Source organism: Mus caroli, unplaced genomic scaffold (assembly GCF_978045245.1).
Source record: "Mus caroli unplaced genomic scaffold, Mus_caroli_1 scaffold_4, whole genome shotgun sequence".
Classification (NCBI taxonomy): Eukaryota; Metazoa; Chordata; class Mammalia; order Rodentia; family Muridae; genus Mus; species Mus caroli.
In genome coordinates, this window is record NW_028227259.1 from 23517984 (window position 1) to 23544662 (window position 26679).

Sequence of the window (26679 nt, forward strand, 5' to 3'; positions counted from 1 at the left end):
TGCTGGGATCAAAGGCGTGCGCCACCACGCCCAGCTTATTTTCTAGGTTCTTAAGGACAGGAGTGAGATGGCCAAGCATGCAGCACCCTCCTGGTAGCTTTTCCTTTAGAATTATTTAGTGATTGTTTTTAGAAGAAGATGTTAGGTTATTTGGTATGTCATTATGCTGTGAACTCACGTAGGTGAGAGTTTAACAGGCAGATTCAGGTATATATACGCTTAAATTGTTACTTAATAAAATTATCATTTTATTAAGATAAACTTTTCTCACTTCTGGATTCGACAGGCGTTGCAGGCAAGGGAAGATAGTGTGTAGGGTCTTGGCCCTCCGCTGCCCTAAGTCTGCTTCCCTCTCTTACTTTCATCGTGGACAGTGGGGCTAGTGAAAGAACCTAGTGGGGGAAACCCCCCACTCAATTCCCACTCAATTCAATTGCACTCAAGAATCATGAACAGATGACCATCTTGATGTAAAAACATGAGGTAGTTTAATGGCAGAGCTCCGGGTTGAAAAGTATCTCATGCAGGAGACCCTGAGGCTTGGAAGCTAGGGGTTTTTATAGAAAAGAGGGTGGGGCTGGGGGGAGGAATTGGCGCGGTTTCACATGATTGGTCCATTTAAACATTAGCAGCCTGTTAACATTTAACTTAGGTCAGAAGGACGGGAGATAGGGAGGCGGGCCAGTCCAGCTTGTCATTCTCTTTATCTCTCTTTTATCTTTATGGCCAAGCAGCCTCAGGAATGTCTTAATGATGGGCCTGCCAGGGCATGTCCTGACCTGTTCTGCTATGTTCTCAGCCCCAGGTTTCAAAGCTCACAAACAACTCACATTATATGAATCACAGGTCTAAGTTTTATTTTCTTTCACTGGAAACAACTCAGTTACTCTGCTTGTGGCTTGCTGTGCCCTGGGTTTTCACTGTTTCTTTAATCTTCCTGCTTTGGTCTTGCTTTTTTCTGAGGAATTTGTTTGATTACAGCTTCATTTTTTTTCCTACAATGATTTGTATATTTGAATATTTTTGTATTTTTGTTTTGTTTATTGAGACAGGGTTTCTCTGTGTAGCTTGGCTGTCCTGGAACTCAGAGATCCACCTGCCTCTGCCTCCTGAGTGCTGGACGTACACCGCCACATCCAGCTTCAAGTTTGAATTTATTTAGAATTTGGGTCAGTTAGACTACATTGTATTTTCATTCTGGTAGAAGGAGAGAACAGATTCCTCCAAGTTATCTTCTGATCTCTCCCTTTTTTTTCTTCTTTCTGTCTCTCTTTTTCTTTTTTTCCTCTGATATGCATGCCATGTCATGTCATGTGAGAGTACATATTCCATACACATTAACATTGTAGGATTAACTTACTTTTGCTAAAAAGAAAGAACAAAAGAAAACTGAATTATTGATCTCTAAATAAACTTTCAACCTGAAAAATTATGGAGAAAAACTGCCCTTTAAAGCAATGCGGTGGTATGTTTTTAAAGTTATAAACAGATGTGCATAAGTACTGCCCTATAGCTGACACGTGTGTCCTATGCACAAGGGCCATTTGGTGTTATTTTTAATTGTTCTCCATCTTAATTTTGGAGACAAAGTCCTCACTGAACCTGGAGCTCTCTGATTGATTGGGCACCAGCGAGTTCCAGGGATCTGTCTGCCTTTCTCTGCTTTACCTAGCTGCAGTCATGTAGGACCACACCCTGCACAATGACCAGGATCCAAACTGTGTCTGCATGCCTTCTCAGTGAACACTGACTGTGTCTACATGCCTTCTCAGTGAACACTGATTCTCATTACCCCACACGCCTCTGCTCACACTCTGCTGGTGTCTAAGATTTCACATTGAACAGAATCTAAATGTCCCTTAACTTTTTGAGCAGAAATATGCTTTTAAAAACTATCCAGGCAAGTCATTATTGTTAACACACGGCACCGATCAACATTTGGGTTTGAGAAGATGGAAGGATCCCTCTGTTCTGGGGTCTTACTTATGCTTCTGTGGGTGAAGGTCTCGGGTTAGGTCTTTATAAACATTGCTTATATTGTGGATATTCTTGTTTATTGGGATGTCAGCTCACAGATCTGGAATTACCATTCTGTTGACAGCTTCTCATTTCCCAACCGCTTTCCTCAGTACTCTTTCACCCACTCAGGCACCCTGAATCACCAGTCTGGCCACGTGTTTATCCTAGTTTCTCCTCACCTCACACCTTTCTGCCTGGCTTTCATTTGTGATCCTTCCACTATGATCATACTATGTGTACTTTGCTCCCTTCCTCCTCTTCTGTCTGAAAGCAGCCACCAAACCAATGAAAGAAAAATGCAGAATCAAACTGACTTCTTTATGGCTGAGCCTGTCAATCCTTCAACACTGACATCCAGTTGTGACTGTTTGGCTTTATTAACCATTTACATTTTCACTGTAAAGGTTTTCACTGGTTGCTTGCCTTGGTGTTAATTGACCTTACATACCTGCTTTGACCAAACTTCCCTTTAAATATGTTAAGCCTTGGGAAATAACAAAGATACAAAGCAAAGACGGTTACGTGGAGGCTGGACTTGTCATTTGTCAGAATAAATTAGATTAGAATTTCAGGTTTTCTGTTTGGTTGCTTTAATGTCTAATAGCAGGCATATGTTTGCTATGTACCTTTTCATATTTGATTGTTGATCTGTTTAAAACTGGTATCTCTGTTGCCTCTAAGCACTGTTATGCCTAGTTATAGAAATGGTTAATTTTATAAATGGCTCTCATGTACATTTGCCACCTAAAATATGTTCTCAGTAATACTGTGGCTAAGGGAAATAGCAGCTGCTCACCAGAGTAGAGTGAATGTAGAGGCATCTTAGTGTTTGTGATCTGGCCTGATTCGGCTGTGAGGATGGAGCTCTGTGAAGATTCTGACCGTGTTCAACAAGTCCTACAGGTGGGCTCTTTGGATGGAAAACCTTTTCAGTTTTCAGGCAACCAAGAGGGGGGAAAAGGAATCAAAAATGAAATTGTGAATGAAATGGAAAGAACTTTCCTGTTTTCACCACAGAGACCGTTATTTAATATTATGAATGTCAGGCTCCTTGAGTTGTCTCTTGTACTTTGCCAGTAATAAATATGGCTATTGATCAGGGTCCTTTTTTTACTGTTGTTGAATAAGGTGGTCATGATCTCATGCAGACTATTAGGTATTGTTTAACTCAGATTAGTTAGTAGTGATATGTTTAGAAATTAGTTAGTAGTGATATGTTTAGAAATTAGTTAGTAGTGATATGTTTAGAAATGAGTTAGTAATGATATGTTTAGAAATTAGTAGTGATACGTTTAGAAAGGAGTTAGTAGTGATATGTTTAGAAATTAGTTAGTAGTGATACGTTTAGAAATTCCTAGCATTTTGGCAAGCATCCTTACAGTTGTCCTACACAGTCTTTCATTCATTTCAACAAATACTTACTAAATATTTTCTGTATGCCATATGCCGCTCAGGAGACACTGCTAAAAACTATCTCAATAATGCAAGTTATTGTCGTTGCTCCTGGTTAACGTTTAGAACTTGAGTGATAGATTCCCTATTGCTCAAGACACTACATTTCTGAGTCATAGAACATGGAGAAACCAGCTGGTACTGACCTGGAAACTTTATCCCACTGGCTAGCTTTCATAAAAGTCTTGAAGCTGCTTTATGTGCTATTGAAAAAAAAAAAAAAAAAGAGGAAGGCCTGGCGTGGCTTGAGGAGAACCATCTTTAAATGTCAGTTTGCTACATAGCTGGTGTGGGTCAACGCAACATGTGTATGGCCTGACTTCAGCATCCCATGGCCTTCTGAACACGTTGTACTTTTGTTTTTATTGCTGTTTGCTTGTTAGTTGCCTGCCCCTGAGCCAAGATATTAGGCAGTTAAAATATCTTTCTTAGTTGAAACTCAATGTTTGTCTTAAAGGTCACTACTCTGCTTTCCCATGATGCAAATCTCTGACTTGTTTTCTTTCTTCCAGAATGTTTTCTTGCAGCTGCATTTTCACCGTACGTGTGTAGTTTAAAAGGCACTCGTGGCTGACAGTGTCTCATCAGTCCTGAGCCTTCACAGCCATTCATTTTCAGCATCCTCTCCTTAGTATTGCCATTTTACCTCAGCTTTGAATTACTTTTGGTTTTAACTTGATTTGTGAACTGTCTAGTAGTTCTTGTTTGGCAAATAATTTAAAAAACAGAGCTGTTTACCATCTAGGTTGAGGGCATAAGCTTGTTCAAGCAATTTATGACTCATTTGCTTGGTCTGTTTTTTTAGGGGGGATTTTAATTGACTATAGAAATAAGTAATTTATAAGTTATATCTCATGCAGACTCCATAAATTCATGGCCTTTTAAAAGGTATCATCTCCTTGTCCTTAGCTCACATGGACTATTTATTTTCTGTATGCTGCTGTTTGATATGATATTTGGTTCTGGCTTCATTTTACAAGACATCCCAAGGAGAGAGAAAAATAGAATTACTAAAACTCTATTTGACAATAACTGTTAGAACTAGAGTAGGCTCTGGGATAGGTGAAACCTTTGAATAGAAAGTAGGACTATCCTTTCAAGCTGTTTATGGGGGTTTTGTTGGCCTGTGTTGGAGGTTTTTGAGGGAAGTGCATTTGCTTTTAGTTTTGAACTAAGGTCTGAGTTATCGGCCAGTCTTGGAATTCACTGGTTATAGACCAGGAACTCAGAGTGTCATCTTGCCTCAGCCTCTCACGTGCTGGGATTATAGACACGAGATGACATTCGACATTCCTGCTGTCTTGAATACACGGCCTGCGATGGGACATGCAGTACTTGTACTCTGTTCCTGAAAGTTAGAGCTCAAATCAGTGCCCAGACTGGAAGCCGCCCAGAGCCAAGGGGAAGGAGTGTTCATTAACCAGCAGGCAAACGCGTCAGCTATTTTGTTGCTTTGTTCTTCTAAATGTTAACACATTCTGCATCTTTTTAAAATCTCTGTTAACAATGGGTAGGGTGGTTTGGGAATCGGTGAGTGCATTCGGTAGCTGATTGAGGAGTGTTCTAGGTCTAACATGAATATCTTTCTTTTTTAGGAAACTGAAAATGGCCTTTGAGCTATGCTAGGTCTATAATGGGAAGCGTCACAGTTCGATATTTCTGTTATGGGTGCCTTTTTACATCTGCTACCTGGACAGTTCTGCTTTTCATTTATTTTAACTTCAGTGAAGTGACTCAGCCCCTTAGGAATGTGCCCATCAAGGGGTCTGGGCCCCACGGGCCATTTCCCAAAAAATTCTACCCACGTTTCACTCGAGGCCCAGGTCGAGTATTAGATCCACAGTTCAAAGCAAACAGAATCGACCATTTGATGAATAATCACATTGAAGATCCAGATAAAGGCCTCTCAAAATCTTCCTCTGAACTAGGTAAGTAATCAGGTCTGTACTTTTTAAATTGTGCAACACTTAAGACTAGAAGTGTCCCATTGTTCCCATAAGTAACAGAGTTGTTATTAAATCTGCACTGGAGCTGCTGACAGGGAAGGTGATTGAACTCTGAACCCAGAGATCATAGCGATCCCCCAGCCCCACACCCCAGTTTTCTGAGTTGGGGTTTCTCTGTGTAGCTCTGGCAGTCCTGGAACTTACTCTGTAGACCAGATTGGTTTCAAACTCAGAGATCCTGCCTGCTTCTGCCTCCCCATTGCTGGAATTAAAGGTATGGGCTACCACTGCCTGGCATAGGAACCCTTTTTATATAAAAGCTTATGTGTAAATTTTTGTGGGGCATGGGTATAAAAGCTTGATAAGACTGGAGCCTACTATGGTCAATTGGGATGTAATAATCTATTGCTTTTATGGAACATTTTCAGTATTTTTCCTCTGGGCACAGATAAATTTGTCTTGTGATTGTAATAAGATGTTAATTCATTTACTTGGTTTTGTTTTGTTTTTGTTTTTATTTTTGTTTTTGTTTTTTTTTTTTTTTTGAGACAGGGTTTCTCTGTGTAGCCCTGGCTGTCCTGGAACTCACTCTGTAGACCAGGCTGGCCTTGAACTCAGAAATTCGCCTGCCTCTGCCTCCCAAGTGCCGGGATTAAAGGCGTGCGTGACCATGCCCCCCCCACCCCCCTTTTTTTTTTGAGATAAGGTCTATGTATATCTAGCTGGCCTGGAACTCACTATGTGGTCCAGGACAGTAATCTGCCTGCCTCTGTCTCTCGAGTGCTGGGGTTAAAGGTATGTGTGTCAACACATAAAATGTTCTTAGTGTGATGGTTTTGAGCAGGTATTCATGCTTCAGACACACTTGGTATGCATTAAATTGATAAGAATCTGACGTTGGCCTCAGCTTACTCATTCAAAGCCTGAATCTACAGTCAAGTTAAAAACTGTGGCTGTGTAATGTGATTATAATGGTGAAGCCAAGGCTCTGGGGAGACCATCCCATCGCAGTCGGTGTTGTGATCATCTTTTTTCAGAGTATGTAACTTCACTCTCTTTCAGGTATGATTTTCAATGAACGTGATCAGGAGTTGAGAGACCTGGGCTACCAGAAGCACGCCTTTAATATGCTTATTAGTAACCGCCTGGGGTACCACCGCGACGTGCCGGACACCAGGGATGCAGAGTATGCTCCTGTCTCTTCCCTTTTTACATTTCTTTCCTCTTCATCTTTGGAGACAGGGTTTCTCTGTGTAGCCTTGGTTTTCCTAGTAGATTAAGATTGTTATTTTTCTGTATATGTTAATACTGGAAATTAGTTCTTGACCAGCTTTTCCCCCAAGTAACCACACAGAGACCTTTTAATATTTCAAAGCGTTGGGCCTTAGCTGGGCAGGCATTCAGCTAGCTCACCTCTGCTAAGCTGACCGCCTGCCTAGCTCCATCCAGCCATGTGGCTATACCTTCCAGGCTGTGGTTATGCCTATCTTCTCCCGTGTGTCTCCTGGCAAAAGGCCTTCCTTCTTATTCTTAGAGTTCCAGTCTCTCTCTTAGGAAGTTCCACTTTCTACTTCCTGCCGAGCTAATTGGCCATTATTATTGGCTTCATATTAAAGTCAATCAGAGAATGCTTTGGGTAGGTTAGGAAGGATAGAGACAATTTCACACAGTAAACCCCAACACTTGCTCTGTAGACCAGACTGGCCTGGAACTCAGAGATCTACCTGCCTCTGTCTCCTGAGTGCTAGATTAAAGGTGTGCACCACCATTGCTAGACTGGAGTTTATTCTTTAAGTTGATAACTGTTGTTGGTCAAAGCCACTTATCAAGTAGTTACTATGTCCATGAAAGCTCTTATATCGTCTAAGAACTCAGTTTTCTTAAATCTTTTCTACATTATTGGGTAAAAACTAAAAATTGTGTTGAAGACACGTTTTCTTACTGTGTTTCCATTGTAAAACCTCATTGAGAAGCTGCACTAACCTAGCACTGCACAGGCAGCAACTTCATCACCTCATTAACTTCTCCACCAAAAGGAAGAAACCAAGCTTAAAGGTAAACTTATTAACATAATGTAAAGCAAAGAATAAACCAGTGTTTTTTAAATGCTTAAACATCACTATAATGTAAGAAAGAAGCTGAACAAGGTAGCAAGAAATAACCTAAGACATTTGCGCTTCTTAAAATACCAGCTTTTCTTGTTTTGATTGTTAAAGATGTAGGGGGAAGTCCTACCCGACTGGCCTGCCAACTGCTAGCATTGTTATCTGTTTCTACAATGAAGCCTTTTCTGCCTTACTGCGGACTGTGCACAGTGTGGTGGACCGCACACCGGCCCACCTTCTTCATGAGATCATCCTTGTGGATGACAGCAGTGACTTTGGTAAGTGATGCTAGCAATGGTCACAGTTCATGGGCTCTTACTCACTGTGTGATGAATCGCCAGCTGGGCTGCAGTCTGTCCATTGCTATAGGATGATTTTGTAATCTGTCTACAGTGTTATCCAAACATGCCCTGGGGGAATTTCCCTTTGGCTTGCTTTAAAAAATGTCCATTATGAATGAAGTTCCAATTCATAGGAGCTTAAGAAGACTTCCTCTTGCCCTTCACCCAGTTTCCCATGTTGGCTGTGTTTCCTACTTACAGCACAGTGTAGAAAGCAGAGTTCCATAGTGGAGAAGTGTCAGTTTACCGTATTTCATGAGGAGTGCTGTTAGCACCATCCAGCATCCCCTGGTACTCCCCTTAGAGCTGTACTCTGCCTTCGTGTCCCTGAAACCCTTCCCTGGCATCTGGTAACCTCGGACTTCTGTCATTTCAAAAGTGTGATGCAAATGGATATGCAGGTTGACCCCTTTTGAGATTGGCACTTTTGACATGGTACAGTGTGGTAAACCATACTTTTAGAGTAAGTCTGCTACACCAGTTATTTCCAGACTAGAGTGAGCTGCATTCATTCAGAAAGCTATTAGATGTTACCTGAATGCCAGTTTTCTGAGAATCACTGTATTTTAGGCACCCTTTTTTAACTGTAGATTTTTGCAAAGAAAAGTTTTACACTGTTTTACTCCTGTTTAGCTCTCAGCTTCCTTCAAGGTGGGTGGGATCCATTTTTACAGAGACGGAGATACAAAAATAAGTGATCTAGCTGGGTGTAGTGGTGCACACCTTTAATCCCAGTACTCTGGAGGCAGAGGCAGGCACATCTCTCAGTTCAGGGCCAGCCTGGTCTACTAAGTTCCAGGACAGCCAGGGCCACACAGAGAAACCCTGTCTCAAAAACAAATAAACAAAAGAAGAAAAGAAAAGAACGAATGAGAGAAAGAGACTTCCCAGAACCTAACGTGAGTAGTAGAGTTGAGCTTATGCCTAGTCTTCCTGGCTCTAGCTGTTTCCCTTTAACACAGCACTGCAGACAGTGATGGGTGGCCCAGAGGCATTTTCCATGCACTCAGCATCATTGGACCGTCTACAGCACCCACAGAGCTGTACACTTAGGGACTGATGAGTGAGCACAGCACCCATGGGACCTGGGAAAATAGAGAAACTTAATGGACAAAATTTTAGAAACGTTCATAGACACCAAAACTTACCATTTTTGTTTGTTTTGGGTTTTGAGGCAGGGTCTCTTTCTATAGTCCTGGCTGTCTTAGAATTTGCCACACAGACCAGGCTGGCCTTGAACTTACAGAGATCTGCCTGCCTCTGCAACCCTAGTACAAGGGTTAAAGGTGTGTACCAGCATACTCAGCTTGGACTTGTTGTAAAGACAAGAATACCTCTTTTGTAGTCTAGGTTGGCCTCAAGTGGCTTTCAGGGTACTTGAACTTACAACAGTCCTCCTGTCTCAGCCTTGAGTGCTGGGATTGCAGGCGAGAACCTTCACATTTGACTTCATTTCAAACATTGTCTATGGAAATATGCTTCTAAGGCTGCAGTTCCTCATGGCTGGGCTCCAGCTTTGCTCTGGGGTTTTCTTCTACAGAGGGTACTAGAATGCTTTTTAGTGAGGCCATCTAACATATTTCTTTGATCATGTGTAGATTTTGGCACACATGGCAGATCCATTAGAAATAGTTATAAGATGCTTGCTGTATGTCTTGTGTGGTGTAATGATGGAACTGTCCGTTTTAGATGATTTAAAAGGAGAACTAGATGAGTACATCCAAAGATACCTGCCTGCAAAAGTCAAGGTCATAAGAAATACGAAGCGCGAGGGATTGATCCGAGGACGAATGATCGGAGCAGCCCACGCTACAGGTATATCCATGCTGTGGTTCTGTGGTGCTGGACACCTACAGAGGTACACAAGAAGCCATACAAGACAAGCTACTGTTCTGTTGCTTCGAAGAGACACCATGTTCAAGGCAGCTTACAAAAGAAAGCATTTAATTTAGGGCTTATGACTTTAGAGGGTTAGTCCATGCGTGACAGCAAGCAGGCAGACATGGCACTGCAGCAGTAGCTGAGAACTTAATCTGATCCTCAAAGAGGCAAAGACACAGCTCATGAGGCCTGCCGGGGCCTTTGAAACCTCAGAGCCCACCTCCAATAACACACCTCCTCTGACAGGGCTGTACCCCAAATCCTTCTTAAACAGCTCCACCCACTGGGGACCAAACAGTCAAACATGAGCCAGTGGGAACCACTCTCATTCACACCCCCACACCACATTTTGATTGGCTGTTGCCCAAAGGAATGAAGAAGAGTTCTGTCTGAAAAGATTTTATAACTGCCTTACTGCCCCAAAGCACAGAGTACAGAGATCGCTGCTTGAACCCTCACTGGCCTTTTTCCGAGTGGCCTCTCAGTTAATTATTGGCCTCTCAAACAGGTTTCTTACCTTGCTTGCTTACATAAGTAGAAAAGTACAAGCTAACATGTAACTGAACTTTTAAAAATTTAACATAGAAACACTTAATATCCAAACTACTTGACTTGAGTTATGCTAATAACTGTTACTGTGGAGTGCACACCTCTGGAGTCAGTGTCAGGATTCCACTTGGTAAATAAGATTGATTTCCACACTGTTCCTGGGAGGTTTTCAAGCTTCCATCATCCACCATATGCTAATCTCTCCCTGAAAAGCAAAGAACAGGTGTCAGATGCAGCCTTCTGCAGAAGTCACACTTGAGTGACTGCCTTTCGTTCCTTTTTGGTTTCTTTGATTTGGTCCCAGGCTGGCTTCATTCTTGCTCCATAGCTGAGCCGTAGTGTAGTGGTCACCAGTTCTCAGTGACACTGAGCCATCGCTGACAGTAATGGTCTCTAAGGCAAGAGTGAACTAAATAGATATATTGAGTAAAATGACTAATAAAAGTGGACTCTGCACAGTTGGCCACTGTCCCTGCACTAGAACACTTTGGGTCTGCCTGTCCATAGAGGAGTCTCCTGGGTTGCCTGACAGCTTGTTGGGGCCGTGCACGTAGTTTGTGCCCTCTCTGAGGAAAGTGTACATTTCAGAAAAAACTCTTGGCCATAGGACTTCCCCTGAACCCTGTTGGCAGTGCAGAGGGTGGTTTCTTGGTGGGGGTGGTCATGGTGGCCATACATAGCCTGTATATAACATTGTCCACCCACGTTGGTCAACTGTACTTTGGTCAAGTGTGAAGCATCACTCTTCTATCTTCTCCCTTCACCTCTGCAGGAGAAGTCCTGGTGTTCCTGGACAGCCACTGTGAAGTGAATGTGATGTGGTTACAGCCCCTGCTGGCCATTATCCTTGAGGACCCACACACAGTGGTATGCCCCGTGATTGACATCATCAGTGCGGACACACTTGCTTACAGCTCATCCCCAGTAGTTCGGGGAGGTTTCAACTGGGGGCTGCACTTCAAGTGGGATCTAGTTCCCGTATCTGAGCTGGGAGGCCCTGATGGCGCCACGGCCCCAATAAGGTAAGAGCAGATGGGAGAATCCCACTAGCCTTTCTTTAGAAAAGAACAGTATATTAAAGAAAAGTGATTCTTTATAAGGGGCAAAGGAATGACTAAATTTACCCAGCAAAAACAATTTTAAGTCTGGCAGTGGTGATGCACACCTTTAATCCCAGCACTTGAGAGGCAGAGACAGTCAAATCTATGAGTTTGAGGCCAGCCTAGTGTATACAGCATTACAAAAGAGACCCTGTCTCAAAACCACAACAGCAAATTTTGGTTTTGGTTTTTTGTTTGTTTGATACAGGGTTTCTCTGAGTAATAGCTCTGACTGTCCTAGAGCTCGCTCTGTAGACCAGTCTGGCCTCCAAGTCAGGTCATCTGCCCCTGCCTCTCGAGTGGTGCTGGGATTAAAGGTGTGCATCACCACCGCACCTGACCCAGTGAGGATTCTTACGTGGTGTAGGTTTGTATGAACCCAGGCAAGAGGTAAGAATAAGTCACTGTCAGTTGCCCACGAGTGCTGTGTAGCTGGTAGGGGCCATGAATAGGTAACTGTTGTCTGGGCTACTGTGGGCTCTGTGTGCTGTGCTCTGTATCACTCATCTCCAGGTCATCACCACAGGCTGCAGAGATCTGCGGCTGAGACCACAAGTGTATTAGATTCCAAATGGTTTTTGCATTTTAGACTATTTGCATCCCTGTGATTGGATATTCAAGATGAGACCCAAGGCGTACGGCAGTGAACTTGTGTTTCCTTCCATGCACGTTCTCAACAAGAAGTCACAGCAGCCTTTTTTTTTTTTAAGTGTTTTTTAATTTTTTCCTATAATATATTTTGGTCATATTCTTTCTCTTCAACAACTCCTCCCAGATACCTCCTTACCCACCCAACATCATATTCTTTCATAAAAAATAAACACAAACAAAACAAAGCACACATGAAAATACACACACATACCCAAAGAGTCTGTTTTGTGTTGGCCAATTATTCCAGTGCATGGGACCTGCTTTGGGTGTGGTTGATATGCCAAGTGTCACTCCATTGATGAAAACTTGCCCTTCTCTGGCAACTGTCATTTACAAATACTGTCTTATTTTCGATTCCTTTGAAAGTCCCTTTTAAAAAGCGTTTTCCAGACATTTATAAGTAGGTTTTGTTGTTTTAAAGACAGATGGGGCTCATGTCATGTAACTGCCATACCTGGTGTATGGAATACTGGGGATTGAAACTAGAGATTTCTGCCTGCTGTAGACCCCCTTACCAACTAAGCCCCATCCCGAGCCCATGTGTAAATGTTTTTAAGAGTATCTACTTTTGGGAGCTGGTGAGATGGCTCAGTGGGTAAGAGCACCTGACTGCTCTTCTGAAGGTCCTGAGTTCAAATCCCAGCAACCACATGGTGGCTCACAACCATCTGTAATGAGATCTGACGCCCTCTTCTGGAGTGTCTGAAGACAGCTGCAGTGTACTTACATATAATAAATAAATAAATCTTTAAAAAAAAAAAAAGGAGTATCTACTTTCCCCTAAGCTTTCAGTCTTGCCTTTTGTCTTGAGTGTATTGAATAGTTACTTTGAAGTCTGTTTGATACCTTCATAATTAAAACTTCTTTCTATCTCCACATTATTATGGACTGTTTCTCTTTTCTGTGATTTAGCTCCCTAATTGTGTGATTACTCATCTGTCTGTCCTTTTGCTAGACAGTCTGGAGTCCTTGCTGAGTATTCGGCCTCTCTTCTATAGGCTGCTTGGCCAGTAGAGCTCACCGGGATTCCTTAGCTCTAGAGCAAGGGCTCAGAAGCCTGGAAGTTGGGATTAAGCCTTTAGGTAGTGTCTGCTGCAGCTTTTCTTATTGCAAGGCAGCTGCAATCTAAGCTTTATGGCATTGTCCTTTGCTGGCAAGCTGCTGTGGGGGATGAGGAACCCTCATGTATTTTAGCAGTTATCAGCATCCCTGGCCTAGAGCAGTAGCCTCTACCCCATCCACATGCCAGGCACAATGACTAAGTATGTAGAGTTCTGAAAATGCTCTAACATTACAGATGTCACCGCTGGCACAGCCATCCACTTTGAGAGCCACTCCTGATGCCTGTCTTACTCAAAAGTTTGAGATTTTCTGTGGTAGGTCCTGGAGTCAATTTTTGTTCCCCTCTACCAGGCCCTCAGAAGGAATTATATTCATTGCCTTTGGTTCCTGTCAAAGTCATTTACAGTAAGAAAGGTGCCTCAATCCTTAGAACATAACCTTATGCCCGATACCTCATGTAGCCTCAGCAATCCAGAAAATTCCAGTGTGTAACCCAGCCTCTTCCCTATTAGACGACCATGTTTCTTTCTTATCTGTTATCCTCTGTTGTTACCTCTTTTGTAATGACAGCTAATCTTCTGTGCCCCAGAGTCTCAGGGACTTTGTAAATAGTTGGTAACTGGTTCTATTGAATGAGCACAGGCTGCGGTTCTTTTCTAGGTCTCCTACAATGGCTGGAGGCTTGTTTGCCATGAACAGACAGTATTTCAATGATCTTGGACAGTATGACAGTGGCATGGATATCTGGGGAGGAGAAAATCTGGAAATCTCATTTCGGGTAATTTTGATTTTGTGTGTGATCTGTCCTAAATTGCTTGTAGTAGAATATGATTGCAGTTTAAGGGCAGAGAGAGCCTCCTGAGCAGGTGGGCCCCACAAACCGCTCTGAATCTGTCTGCAGCGCTCCTGTCAGTCTAGCGCAGAACTTAAGCATGGCTGTTTGTAATTCAGAAACACACCACAGTTTTCCTCCATAACTTCAGGGTGAATATTTATATAGAAATCAGTAGTTCAGTTTTCTTTCCTAGCAAAAGTAAGTGAATCTCACAAACGTTAAGTATGTATTCACATGACATGACATGGCATGCATATGGAGGTCAGAGGACAGTTTGCAGGAAATGGTTCTCTGCTTCTACCATGTAGGTCTTGGGGATTGAGTCTAATTTGTAAGACTTTTCTGCACGTGCCACCCTGTCTGTCAGCCCTGGAACCAAGTTCTTATGTGTGTGCTCTTGTGCCCGTGTGGAGGCACAGTGGATAGGGCTGCCCTCTCCTTCTGCCATGTGGGTCCTAGGAACTGAACCTGAGTCACTAGGCTTGGTGGCAAGCAGTTTTACTCATGGAGCCCTCTTGCCAGCCTTAGAATCAAGTTCTTTTGAATTTAATCACTCTGTATAGTTTATTTTAAAAATATTTTTGCTGGGGAGCTGGCTCAGTGGTCAGAGCACTTGCCCTGCAAGGAAGTGTAAAGGAGTCTGGATCTCCACCGCCAGGGTAACTGCCAGGCTGGGCTGGCTCCTCACTGTAACTGGAGCCTTGGGAAGCAGAGCAAGGGGCTAGTGCGAGCCACCAGACAGGGGAGCTTGGGCTGTGACTGAGACCCTGCAGCAAAGGTGTGAGGCAGAAGAGTGACAAAGGAACCACCCCTCCCCCAGATAAAGTTTTATTTAGTTTACGTATATGGGTGTTTTGTATGCACGTATATCTGCACACCAGAAGAGAGCATCAGATCCCATTAAAGGTTGTGAGCCACCCATGAGGTTGCTGGAAATTGAACTTAAGACCTCCGGAAGAGCAGCCAGTGCACTTAACTGCTAAGCTACCTCTCCATCCCCAAGGTTCCCAGTATTCTTAGGCCTCAGTGTTCACTCTCATGTATGGCATGTGCATTTGTACGTTTATATGTTCCTTGTCCTTAAATCCTTAAGAGCAACCAAAGATGATAACTTTTTAATTTCAGAAGGACCTAATTTGTAGGTGCCCCCCACTTTATATCTAGTAAGATAAGCATCTGTACGCTGCATAGCCACCATTCATAAAGGGTCAGTCATGAAGATGAGCGCTGCTTCGGTCTGACAGCCATCCCGTTTGCTTCTGGCTAGATTTGGATGTGTGGCGGCAAGCTCTTCATCCTCCCTTGCTCAAGAGTAGGACATATTTTCCGAAAAAGGCGACCATACGGATCTCCGGAAGGCCAGGACACCATGACACACAACTCCCTGAGACTGGCACATGTCTGGCTGGATGAGTACAAGGTGAGTGAGTCTGGCCATTGCTTTGCTGGTGCCTTCCTGCCTCTCTTGCCTGAGTCTCCTTGGCTGACCTTCGCTGCTATGCTGTTCCTCTCTGGGCTTCTTTTCAGCAGGATTCCCTCAGGTTTGGTTTTCACTGTTTTCTCAGTGTGACATTATAAGCATCGGAAGCAGTTCTGTGTGTTCTGGACCTCACTGATGGCTCAGCGTTGCTTTCCCGTTTCTATCCTACCTCCTACAGCTTTGTTTTCTCTGCAGCCTCTTTATCATGATTTACACGTCAATTTTGGAGCATTCTGTCACACCAGAAAGAAACGCTGTACCCTTTAGGTGTCACCTCTGTCCACAAGCCCTAGACAATGGCGATCTGTTTCCTGGCTCCCTGCACAGTCTCAGATACACCTCTCACACGTTTGTACCCTTTCCTGTGGCTTTCACTGAGCACTTGTGTTTAGCCTGGCCTGGGTTGCAGCTGTTCTCGGCACTTCACTACTTCCTATTGCTCAGGGATACTCTGTCCATCATTTTATGGGTATTTGGGTTGCTTACATGTATGTTTGTTTGTTCGTTTGTTCTCTCTCTCTCTCTCTGGTTTTTTGAGATAGGGTTGATTGGAGCCTTGGTTGTCCTGAAACTTGCTTTGTAGACCAGGCTAGCCTCAAACTCGCAGAGACTCACGTGCTTCTGCTTCCTGAGTCACATGTTAATTCACATGTTAATTCACATGTTAATCCCATGGAAGGTTGCTGTGATTAGTTATGTGCAGTTGCTCTTGTCATTGGTCTCCACCTCCATCCTTCAGCCCTCACATTCTGGGATCACAGGCGTACATGCACAAGCATACCTGGCTAAGTGCCTGAGCTCTGGCTGTGGAAACAAAGCTGACTAGGGGAATGTAATCTGCAGCCCTATAAGGTAAATGGCAGCAGCTGCCCAGCCCTTGACGTGCTGAGGAGGAGGGAGCTGGGAACAGAGGCAGGGCTCCAAGCATGCCAAGGCTCTGTTTGTCTCCTCCCTCTCCTAACCCAGAGCTCTGTGGAACTCAGCTCCTTGCATATTATTATTCTCTTGTCATGGAAGTTGCCAAAATGGAGAGTAGAAGGCCTTTGTTATGTGGGTTTGAGCAGGGGGACCTTGAGAGAGAGAGCTCTGTCAATGATCCTTTCAATGTCATTTCCTTGGGCGCTCCAGTGTCAGCTCATCGGATGGCTCCTTTTTTCCCCCCTGATGCTGATTTTCCCAGGCAGCAGTGTGAGCAGAGTGCTGCGCTGTACTGCTCTCCAGGAGCGCTTGCATATGACACCCGGCAGCATCTTCTCAAATCGACCCCAGTCATGGAAATGATCAAATTCAACTCTCAAGTAAAAGATTGGAAGAAAAAAAAGTCTTCTGGACTTGGTCGCCACACCTCTAATCCCAGTAGAGACAGATGATGTTAAGGCCAACCTTGTCTACATAGTGAGTTTTATTTAGTTCAGCCAGGGATATACAGTGAGTCCTGGTTTCAAAAGCAACACAACAATAAAAGCCGTTATAAGCTTGTAAGTGTGCCACTAGGTGAAGTGTATCAGTGTTTGGAAGGACTGCAGAGCTGTAGACCAGCATTTCCAAGTGACTAGTACGTGTTTTCTAAGTCTTGCACGTGTAAGATCATCCAAAGAGAACACAAAGCCAAATGTGCACTTCACTGGTATGATTCTTTTTTTTTTGTTTTGTTTTGTTTTTCGAGACAGGGTTTCTCTGTATAGCCCTGGCTGTCCTGGAACTCACTTTGTAGACTTTGTAGACCAGGCTGGCCTCGAACTCAGAAATCTGCCTGCCTCTGCCTCCTAAGTGCTGGGACTAAAGGCGTGCGCCACCATGCCCGGCTTAGTATGATTCTTATTTACTGTGGTAACTATAAGTTAGACCTGCTGCTGTGTGGTGGTGATCCCAGTGCTGGGGTGGCTGAAGCAGGACTATTAATTAGAAGCCAGTCTAAGCTGCATGTTTGCATTGTTCAAAAAAAAACTACAAAAAACTGTTACTAAAAAACTGTTAAGTATTAAATATTAAATATTTAATGCAAGAATAACTACAATTACTTGTAATAGGAATTTAAAAATATTTCTTCTGTTTCAACTTCATTTTCTCATGAGGCTGTATTTTTTTTTTTTTTTTTTTTTTTTTTTGGTTTTTCGAGACAGGGTTTCTCTGTGTAGCCCTGGCTGTCCTGACACTCACTTCGTAGACCAGGCTGGCCTTGAACTCAGAAATCTGCCTGCCTTTGCCTCCTAAGTGCTGGGATTAAAGGCATGTGCCACCATGCCCAACTGAGGCTGTATTTTTAAAACAGTGAGATGGCCCAGTGGCTAAAGTGCTTGCTGTTCAAGTCCTGAGTCTTACCTAAAGGTGGAGAGAGCCAACTCCACAGAATTGTACTGACGGCCACACATTCTCCAAGGCATGCAGCCCACATCATCATAATAGCACTTTCTGATTAAAACAACACAGCAACAGGGTGATGCATGTGAGCCACCTAATAAAAACCACAAGGTTTTGTACTGAGAATGAGTTTCTGTTAATTAAAAAACTAAAACTACATTGAGGCCTTTTTTTTTTTTTAATTTTGGTTAGTGGTGATGTTTTTGAGAGTCTAGACTGGCCTGCAGCTCCCTAGGGAGACCAGGCTGGTTTTGAAGTCACAGAGATAGGCCTACTCAGCCTCTCCAGTGCTGAGATTAAAGGGGTGCGCAGCCATGCCTGGCTCAGGTTTAGTTTTTAACACGGTCGGTATACATCGCTAAGACTCCTGACTCAGCTCCTGTCGAGAGTAGGAGATTAGAAGCTTGTTAGAAGTTTGCGAGCCGCTCATCTGATACACAGTCTGCTGACTTAGAGTTCCCCCAATCGTCTTCTGTGAAGTGGAATTTAGTGAGTTTATGTTATGGTTAGTGACATTAAGAAAATCCAGGACTCCTCACTGAGTATATATTTCTAGCAAATTTCATTCTCTTTTAAACTTAGGAGCAGTATTTTTCCTTAAGACCTGATTTGAAGAACAAAAGCTTTGGGAATATCAGTGAGCGTGTTGAATTGAGGAAGAAACTGGGCTGTCAATCATTCAAGTGGTATTTGGATAATATTTACCCTGAGATGCAGATACCTGGCCCGAATGCCAAACCTCAGCAGCCCGTTTTCATCAACAGAGGACCCAAGCGCCCCAGAGTCCTGCTGCGTGGAAGGGTGAGGTGGCAGTCCTGAGGGCTTCATGGGGAGGGGCGGAGCAGGAAGAGATGGAGGTGCTGTGATAATAGAACTTGAATGTTCTCTTTTGGGGCCTTCTCTCTGCTTGAGTAGAAAAGCTTAGAGATCTTCAATGTGTTTGCAGTTTTCACTAAGGGCAAGGGCCTTACTTACCTGTGCTCCCTGCCTTGGAGGAACTGAGACCTTTTGTAGGTTGTATTGTCTTCCAAGAGCAGAGATACAGTCGGGAACGCAGGCAGTGTGAGGCCCGAAGGACCCCTCCCAGGGATAAGCAGGGGACGCGGCAGCTGTTCCTGTTGACACTCAGCAACTGCAGACAGAGACTGAGGGCGACAGTTGATCAGTGTGACATGTAGTAAGGTTTCACACCAGCACACGGCACTCCTGCGGTTAGCAGAGGGCACGCCAGACCCTTTCAGTCACGTTTACAGCTTAGGGGTCTGCCCTGAAGTTACCTTGTCCAAGTCATTTCTAAAACTGGCTTTCTAGAGGCTAGGGAGATGGCTCAGTTGATAAAGCACTTTGTAGCCTAGTGTGGGGATCAGAGTTTTGGCTCTTTAGAACCCTTGTAGACACTGGGCAGGTGTGGTGGTCTACTTGTAATTCCAGTGCTTGGAAGGCAGAGACAGGATCCTTAGAACAAACCCAGCTGATGAGCTCTGGGTCTGGGAGATCCTGTGCCTCAGTGACCAAGGTGGTGGTAGGGAATCTTGCATGAGCATGCACACACAAAGGTGTGCTCGTCCACAGCTGTGCAGACACCACCCAGACTGCTGTTCTTATCTCCCTCTCTAACTTCCTAAGGGCCTACCTCCCAACTTTTATATTTTAGGAGAATTGAGCCTAGTACTTTTCTCCTCATTTATAAAGCCCCAGACAACTATCTAGGTGTTGACCGGGTGTTCTAAGTAAAGGCAGATATTTTGTGCCCATATAGTTGATAACCTTTCCAGCATAGATCTTTCCAGATCAGCATGTACATAGGGTTTTGTTCTTTAGTCCAGGCTGTCCACATATTCATGATCTCCTGCCTCAGCTCCATGACTGCTTGAATGACAGGCCCAACTCACCATGCTTGGCTTTATTTCTTCATCTTCATCTTAGTGCTGTGTGGGTGCTTTCCTGGGACTGTGGACAGCACTTCCCACTCTGCCTGCACGGGAGGGAGTCCCAAGGGCACTGTCTTCTTTTGCAGCTCTACCACTTGCAGACCAACAAATGCCTGGTGGCCCAGGGCCGCTCCAGCCAGAAAGGAGGCCTAGTGCTGCTTAAGGCCTGTGACTACGGAGACCCAACTCAGGTGGGTCACACCTCCCAGTGCACAGTCACCCTGGGGAAAGGAGCACCTTCCTGAAGGTTAGAGATCCTTGACAATGGCTGCAATGCCACTAATGATTTAGTGGCAAGGGAAGTGTTCTTTTTCAAACCTTAAAGTCCTCAATAGATGAACCAGAGTCAGATTTTCCTGACCAGTTTATGGCTTTTAGGGGACACCACAACAGAATTTTGATTCATTTCATCCACTTAATTTCAGTTAGTTTGTCTTTTTAATATTAAAATGTAAGCAGATAATTTATTTTGGTTTGTTACTGTTCAGGCTGGCAGCATAACCTAACAGTGATTTAGACCAAAGGCGCTATCAGGACTGGCCTGTGATGGCCATTCCATTTTAGAGTTAGCATTGGTATCACATAGGAATAGAAGGAAACGCTTGGCCATTTGATAAATAGAATGTATACCTGGATATTTCTAGAATATACTGCTTAAGAAAAATGGTTAGAGTGTACACACATGGAGCAGTCAGTTTTTGACTCATGTATGGAACTGAGGATAGCAGGTACCTTTCCCCCACTGAGCCAGCCCAAGGCACGAGTTAAATGGTTTTAAATGTTACACTGATACTTCTGCTCCTTGCATAAAAAACAGTGCAGTTCCTTGGCTGTACTGGCCAGTGCAGGGCCTGAAGCAAGACTGGGTGTTCTAGCACCTGCTGCAGAGTGTCTCACTGAAAAATACCCTGTTTGAGGCTGGAGCCTGAAACCAAGATCATTTGCATTTACATCCAAGGGAAACCCTGCTTCAGGGTGGCCCAGGTAAAGTCCATCATCTTATAACAGACATTGCTACCTGAAATGGGGTGTGGTACTCTGCAGAAGGTCTGGGCTAGAACAGCTTATGCATATCATGACCCAGCAGATGGGACTGTGGTCAAACATCAGCTTTGATGGTCTTGCCCACACCTCCTGGAGCTTTCTGATGCTTTACCGGGCTGTGACCAGACTCTAAAACTGGAAACAATTTACAATGATGTGATCACTTAAATTCAGTTAAATCAGTGGGCTACTGCCTGGGTTCCTTTGGAATAACACTATGTTAAGGTGGCTGAGAAGAAAAAGAGGAGTGGCTTTGTTTTGGCCTCAGTTTTGGAGGGCTCTGATCATGGCTGATGTTCACGTGTGTGATGTCATGAGGCCACAGCAAAGGGGGCAGTTGTGGGAACAAATGGCAGAGGAAGCTCTTGAAGGCCTGTTCAAGAGTGAAAGGGAGAGGAGGGCAGCACTTCAAGGACACTGCTTAGTGACCCAGGGGCAGAAGGCCTCCTTCACCTCTCAATTGACTGTTTGAGATGGTTGCGGTGGTGCTGGGGCCAACCAGTGTGTCTGCTTATGGAGACTACACGGAACACACTGAAGCCTTATCCAGGCCGCTGTAGTACCTAAAGCAGCACTTGTTCTTTAAAGTAATTTTTTGCTTTTGTTACTAGGTCTGGATTTATAATGAAGACCATGAATTGATTTTAAACAACCTCCTTTGCCTTGACATGTCAGAAACTCGCTCATCGGATCCACCCCGACTCATGAAGTGCCATGGGTCAGGAGGATCCCAGCAGTGGACCTTTGGGGTGAGGAGCTTGCTTATAAACAAGGTTACTTGTTTACAAGGAGGACAGGAACCTGGGCTTTATCTAGTCCTGATGTTTCTGCATCTTCCCTGCATGCTACAAGAATATTTGTTTTTACATAAAAGCAAGTCCTTTTACTTTCCCTTTTCAGAAGAACAACCGGCTGTACCAAGTGTCCGTTGGGCAGTGCCTGAGAGTTATGGACCTGATGGATCAGAAGGGCTACGTTGGCATGGCGATCTGCGATGGCTCCTCCTCTCAACAGTGGCGCCTAGAAGGTTAAAGGTGGGCCCTGGCTGGAGACAACATAATTCACCTGGTTTTGTCACGCCTGCCATAAATCAAGGTGCTTTAAGAAGGATGTTGCTGACTGCAACAGACAAGAACCTTGGTGGAGGGTGACCATCTCAGGAGCGTCACTGGAATTTGGGTTATTTCTGAGCTGCTGTTAAGGGATTCTTGCTTATCCAGGGAAAACAGAAAATAATTCTAAAAAGTTGGGTCTACAGAGTATAAACCCAGGAAGTAGGCATTTGTATTCATATTTATGTTTTTCGTATTCTCCCTTGGAGATGGAATTGTTTCTGTCTAATCAGGAACTTGCCACAATTTCCTTTCATAGAGGACTTCATAAGAGATTTTTTTCTACTTCTATCATGTTTAATGTCCCAAATAGATTTTAAAAACTGGTTGAGTGCATATTACTTTTAGCTTCAGAAGATATCATGTATATTTAAGAGGCATTTAACTATTATAAATTATTTTGATGACTTAAAATAGTCTGTCTACATTAAATAAAGGATCTTTTTGATCATTTAACTAGGATGTTTGACTCTTCCATCTCTGTCTTGCTTTGGGGCTAGCTTATTGTCTGGATGACTTGGGAATATATAACAGGAGATACTTCAGGATTCAGCTGATGGCCTGTTAAGCTAGACAGCATTGCAAACTTCAGGAAGTGGCAGTTCCTTAGCTTGACCTGAGTGAATTTGGATACATCAGTTTGCCTGTGAAACTCTCTTTTAAAACTTCTAAGTCGAAGGATCTTAGAGAAAAATCTCCTTGTTGTAGACTTCAAAGGTCAGCTGGTCCATTTAGCAAAAGGCAAGAAGTGGATTTAAACCCAGCAGTGACCACATTGAATGCCGTGTTACTGAACACAGGAGTGGGTTCCTTCAGAAGAGTGGATAGAAATGCAAGAGCAACTGCAGCTCTGACAGAAAGGAATGGATGGGCAGGCGTTACTGTGAGTGGACATAATCCACATATCTATGTGATGGAGCTGTGTTAACATGGAGGTTTCAGCAGGGAGTGCTATTAGAGGTAGAAAGAGGGGTCTTTCATCCACAAGAAATAATCCCAAACATTTCTATAGCTAACAGCTTCCAAATACATGCTGCCAGAACTAGAAATTCCAACAAACATCTGCCTACAATTACGGTGAGACATTTCAGCATGCCTTTTAAAACCTGACAGACACCTTGACAATACATACTATTGCTAAGTTGACCTGGTTGGGAAACACTCCACTCAACACCAGAACTCATGTTCTTCTCATGTCTGTCAGGTCCACGTATGTCTATGTCAGGTAAACCACAGTCCAAAATACCAAATAAAAATCAACTATAAGACCTCTAGATAGTTTGAAACTGATCCACTTCCACTTGTGGGTAGAAGACAAATGAAAAAGGTGGTTGAAAACAGCCGAGTGTATGGTATGCTACCAAATTCCTTGGACAATTGAGATTAAATCTTAAAATCCTATCTTAGATAGAAAAAAGTACATTTGAAGCTCAAGGTAGAAGTAAATATGAAATGTCAGAAATGAAATAGGAAACACGATTTTTCATACAGCAAGCTGGCTTGCCAGTGCAATTGATAGACCTCTAGCTAAGATGAGGAGATGGGATCAGGAACGAGTGGCAAGCAGCCCAAGGGCAGAGCAGAGTGCAGCCCTGGAGAGGTGGGCAAGCCTTACTTACACAACCACATTATTCCTGCTGCTCAGCCAAGGGGCTCAGAAACACTCAGGGCGGCACTTAAGATGTCCACAGCAGCTTTCATTTATTATCCAAAGTGGAAAAAAAGTGGCAAGAACAGTTTGGCAGGATATGGTAACTCAGCAAAAACGCTGCCTGGAGAATGAAGAGAGGCAGGAAGAGCTTGTCACCAGGCCTCTGAGCCAGGAAGAACAGCACAGTATATATCCACCAAAGAGCTTCGTGAGACCCTCTGAAGAGTGTGGGAAATAATCCAAGGGTCCTCACCAGATGACAGTGTCCACTCCTGTGTGCTCAGTTTAGGCTTCTTTGACATAACCTTCCACAGCGCCAGTGGGACAGATGATCCACCAGCCGCCAGCTCATACAGGTGTGCTCATCTGTGTAGAGTTCTGGAGCCAACCATTACCTATGAAGTTCAAAGTTTAGTCTACATAAAAGTGTTGGTGGGAGGAGTGGAGAGCTGGAAGTGGAAGGAGAAGTCCTCAGCCTGGGCCGGAGAGATGGCTCAGCAGTTAAGAGCACTGACTGCTCTTCTGAAGGTCCTGAGTTCAAATCCCAGCAACGACATGGTGGCTCATAACCATCCGTAATGAGATCTGATGCCCTCTTCTGGTGTCTGAAGACAGCTACAGTGTACTTGCATATAATAAATAAATCTTTTTAAAAAAATTAGTCTTCAGCCTAAGAAAGGACATTTACAGGTAACCTCAGGAATATGAGAGTTTTGCCGGGCGGTGGTGGCGCACGCCTTTAATCCCAGCACTTGGGAGGCAGAGGCAGGCGGATTTCTGAGTTCGAGGCCAGCCTGGTCTACAAAGTGAGTTCCAGGACAGCCAGAGCTACACAGAGAAACCCTGTCTCGAAAAGACAAAAAAAAAAAAAAAAAAAAAAAAAAAAAAGGAATATGAGAGTTTTGTACAGAAGGCAGGGTCCTTGTGTTCTGTCTCAACTCGGGAGCCTTTTGCTTAGGACCCTAGCCAGGACAGTCCAGCAAGGAGTCAGGCAGGGACTTGAGAAACGAAGCAAGAAAAGTGTCTTCATCTGCAGAATGTGACCAAGTACGGAGAAAAATAGGAAGTCTTCAAAAATACTTCCACAATACTTCTTGAGTTCACTACTACCCTGTCCACACAATAAGTTTCAAGCTAGCGGGGACTGTAGAATGAGATAATATAGAAAAACACAGATTCCCCCCAACCTCCACCCAAAACAAAACAACCTCGCCAACCAATATTTAATTCACTACTTGAAATAGCCAACACATTATTATAAAATGGGCTTCTCTTTCAGGATTTCGTCCAGCTGTAGCCTGATATGGTACCCGGTGTGTGTATCTACATGAGGCTTCCCCTACACCCTCCACACACTGGGGGCACACACAGGCCACCACACTCACCTGTACACTGATGTCAAGCACCCTGCCTGCTGAGCCTCCCTTATCCCAAATCTGGAAGAACTTGTTCCATCTGAACAAAACTGGACCTTATTCCCTCTATCCTCCACTGAACTTGAACTCATTTCAAGACCGAACTCGAACTTAGTCAAGACAGATCTAAACATAAAAGCTAAAATGACAAAAAGGAAGAAAATGCAGAGGACTGTCATGACACTGGAGTAGACAAGGATTTGCCAAACAATACACAATAGTAACACAATGGGACTTAATTAAGTTCCTGTTTAAGACAGAATGAGAAGGTGAAAAAGTTTGAGACATGTATTTGGTGTCTATACAATATTTCAAAGCTAACAGTTCAATCCCCAGTTTTGTATATACAGTTCATCATACAAAAAGGTGCCCAGAGTTAGTCTCTGATGCCACTTTACATGCATTAACAAGAAACACAGACCTGCTGGGGTGTGGCTGTGTAGAGACTGTGACAAAGGCCACCGAGTAAGGCTTAGGCCTACCCACCAATACTCACAGGAACCAAAGCATCCAGCAAATAAGAACCTGACAGGATGACGAGTGCTGGCGCACTCGGGAGGCAGAGGCAGGCGGATCTCTGAGTTCAAGGCCAGCCTGGTCTACAGAGTGAGTTCCAGGACAGCCAGGACTATACAGAGAAACCCTGTCTCGAAACCCCCCCCCCAAAAAAAAAAAGAGAGAGAGAGACAATATCACGTTAAAAGAAAGAACTTAACAGTAAGTTAACTTCCCTGGAGGTGAGACGGAAGCATACCACAGCTAAACCATTCAACTATGACTAGAAAGGCAAGAGACAGATTGGATTCCCACAGCCTCCCTCAAGCGTAGTCCCACTGACTAGGAGACCTCCCAGTGGCACCAAATCATTTTTTTTTTTTGTTTTGTTTTGTTTGTTTTTTTCGAGACAGGGTTTCTCTGTGTAGCCCTGGCTGTCCTCGAACTCAGAAATCCTCCTGCCTCTGCCTCCCAAGTGCTGGGATTAAAGGTGTGCGCCACCATCGCCCGGCTTTTTTTTTTTTTTTTAACCACATTCCAAATAACACCAGACTGAGCCAGAACCTCCTACACATGGGTTCAGGCAGCAGCTTTCTTCAGACACAGGGTATTGAGGACTGAAGGACAGCAGTTCTAAGAGACAGGTGAGATGTCTTCATACAAAATTCAGCCCAGAGCCTAGGGGCAGATGGGTAGGGTGGCTTTGAGGAAAGTGAGTCCTGGCTGTGGCTTCCACGGGGACACTGGGCTGAATGTACTGCTAGCCTCCTGTGCGTCAGTCTTAGAAGCAGTGTTTGGGAAATGGTCATCATATTGGGTGATTTGTAAGAGTTCAGAAGGAGAAAGCAAGAGAGCTGGGGAGAGGTGGTGGTAGTAGGTACTGAATGGCTCAGGAGTTTGTGACTGAAGCTGGGCATACCTCCCAAGAGGAATTTTTAAGACTGCTGGTAACAGTTCCATTGAGGGAAAGGAAGCAGGGTACTTATGGCTGTGTTTTGTGGCAAGTATTAAACCGAGTTTGAAGAATTCTCTAGAAAATAGTTTTCCAAAACTTGAATCCTGTTCTTCAGAAAAAAAAAACAAAAAACAAAAAACTTTAAAAATCAGCCCAAGAATGCTGCACAAGGAGACGCAGACTCGTGTACAGGTCTGGTAAGACCTGCCTGCAAACCATGTACAAGCTTAACAACCAAGATGGGGCAGCAGACAGGGCTGGAAATAAACCAGAGAATGAGATGAAGTGCGGAGA

The 26679-nt window shown here is 44.0% G+C and overlaps 1 protein-coding gene across 1 annotated transcript in view; it reads left to right on the top strand.

The window, feature by feature from the left end:
- Nucleotides 1-22325, top strand: part of Galnt11 (polypeptide N-acetylgalactosaminyltransferase 11) — a 31909-nt gene extending 9584 nt beyond the window's left edge. Inside the window, exons 2-12 of the mRNA XM_021162960.3 lie at nucleotides 5067-5399; nucleotides 6480-6603; nucleotides 7634-7800; nucleotides 9553-9678; nucleotides 11066-11315; nucleotides 13767-13884; nucleotides 15209-15361; nucleotides 18365-18583; nucleotides 19800-19904; nucleotides 21369-21506; nucleotides 21658-22325. Coding sequence (XP_021018619.1) covers nucleotides 5105-5399; nucleotides 6480-6603; nucleotides 7634-7800; nucleotides 9553-9678; nucleotides 11066-11315; nucleotides 13767-13884; nucleotides 15209-15361; nucleotides 18365-18583; nucleotides 19800-19904; nucleotides 21369-21506; nucleotides 21658-21789 — 1827 coding nt within the window. The 5' untranslated portion in view covers nucleotides 5067-5104 and the 3' untranslated portion in view covers nucleotides 21790-22325. The remainder of the gene's footprint in view (nucleotides 1-5066; nucleotides 5400-6479; nucleotides 6604-7633; nucleotides 7801-9552; nucleotides 9679-11065; nucleotides 11316-13766; nucleotides 13885-15208; nucleotides 15362-18364; nucleotides 18584-19799; nucleotides 19905-21368; nucleotides 21507-21657) is intronic.
- Nucleotides 22326-26679: the final 4354 nt, after the last annotated feature.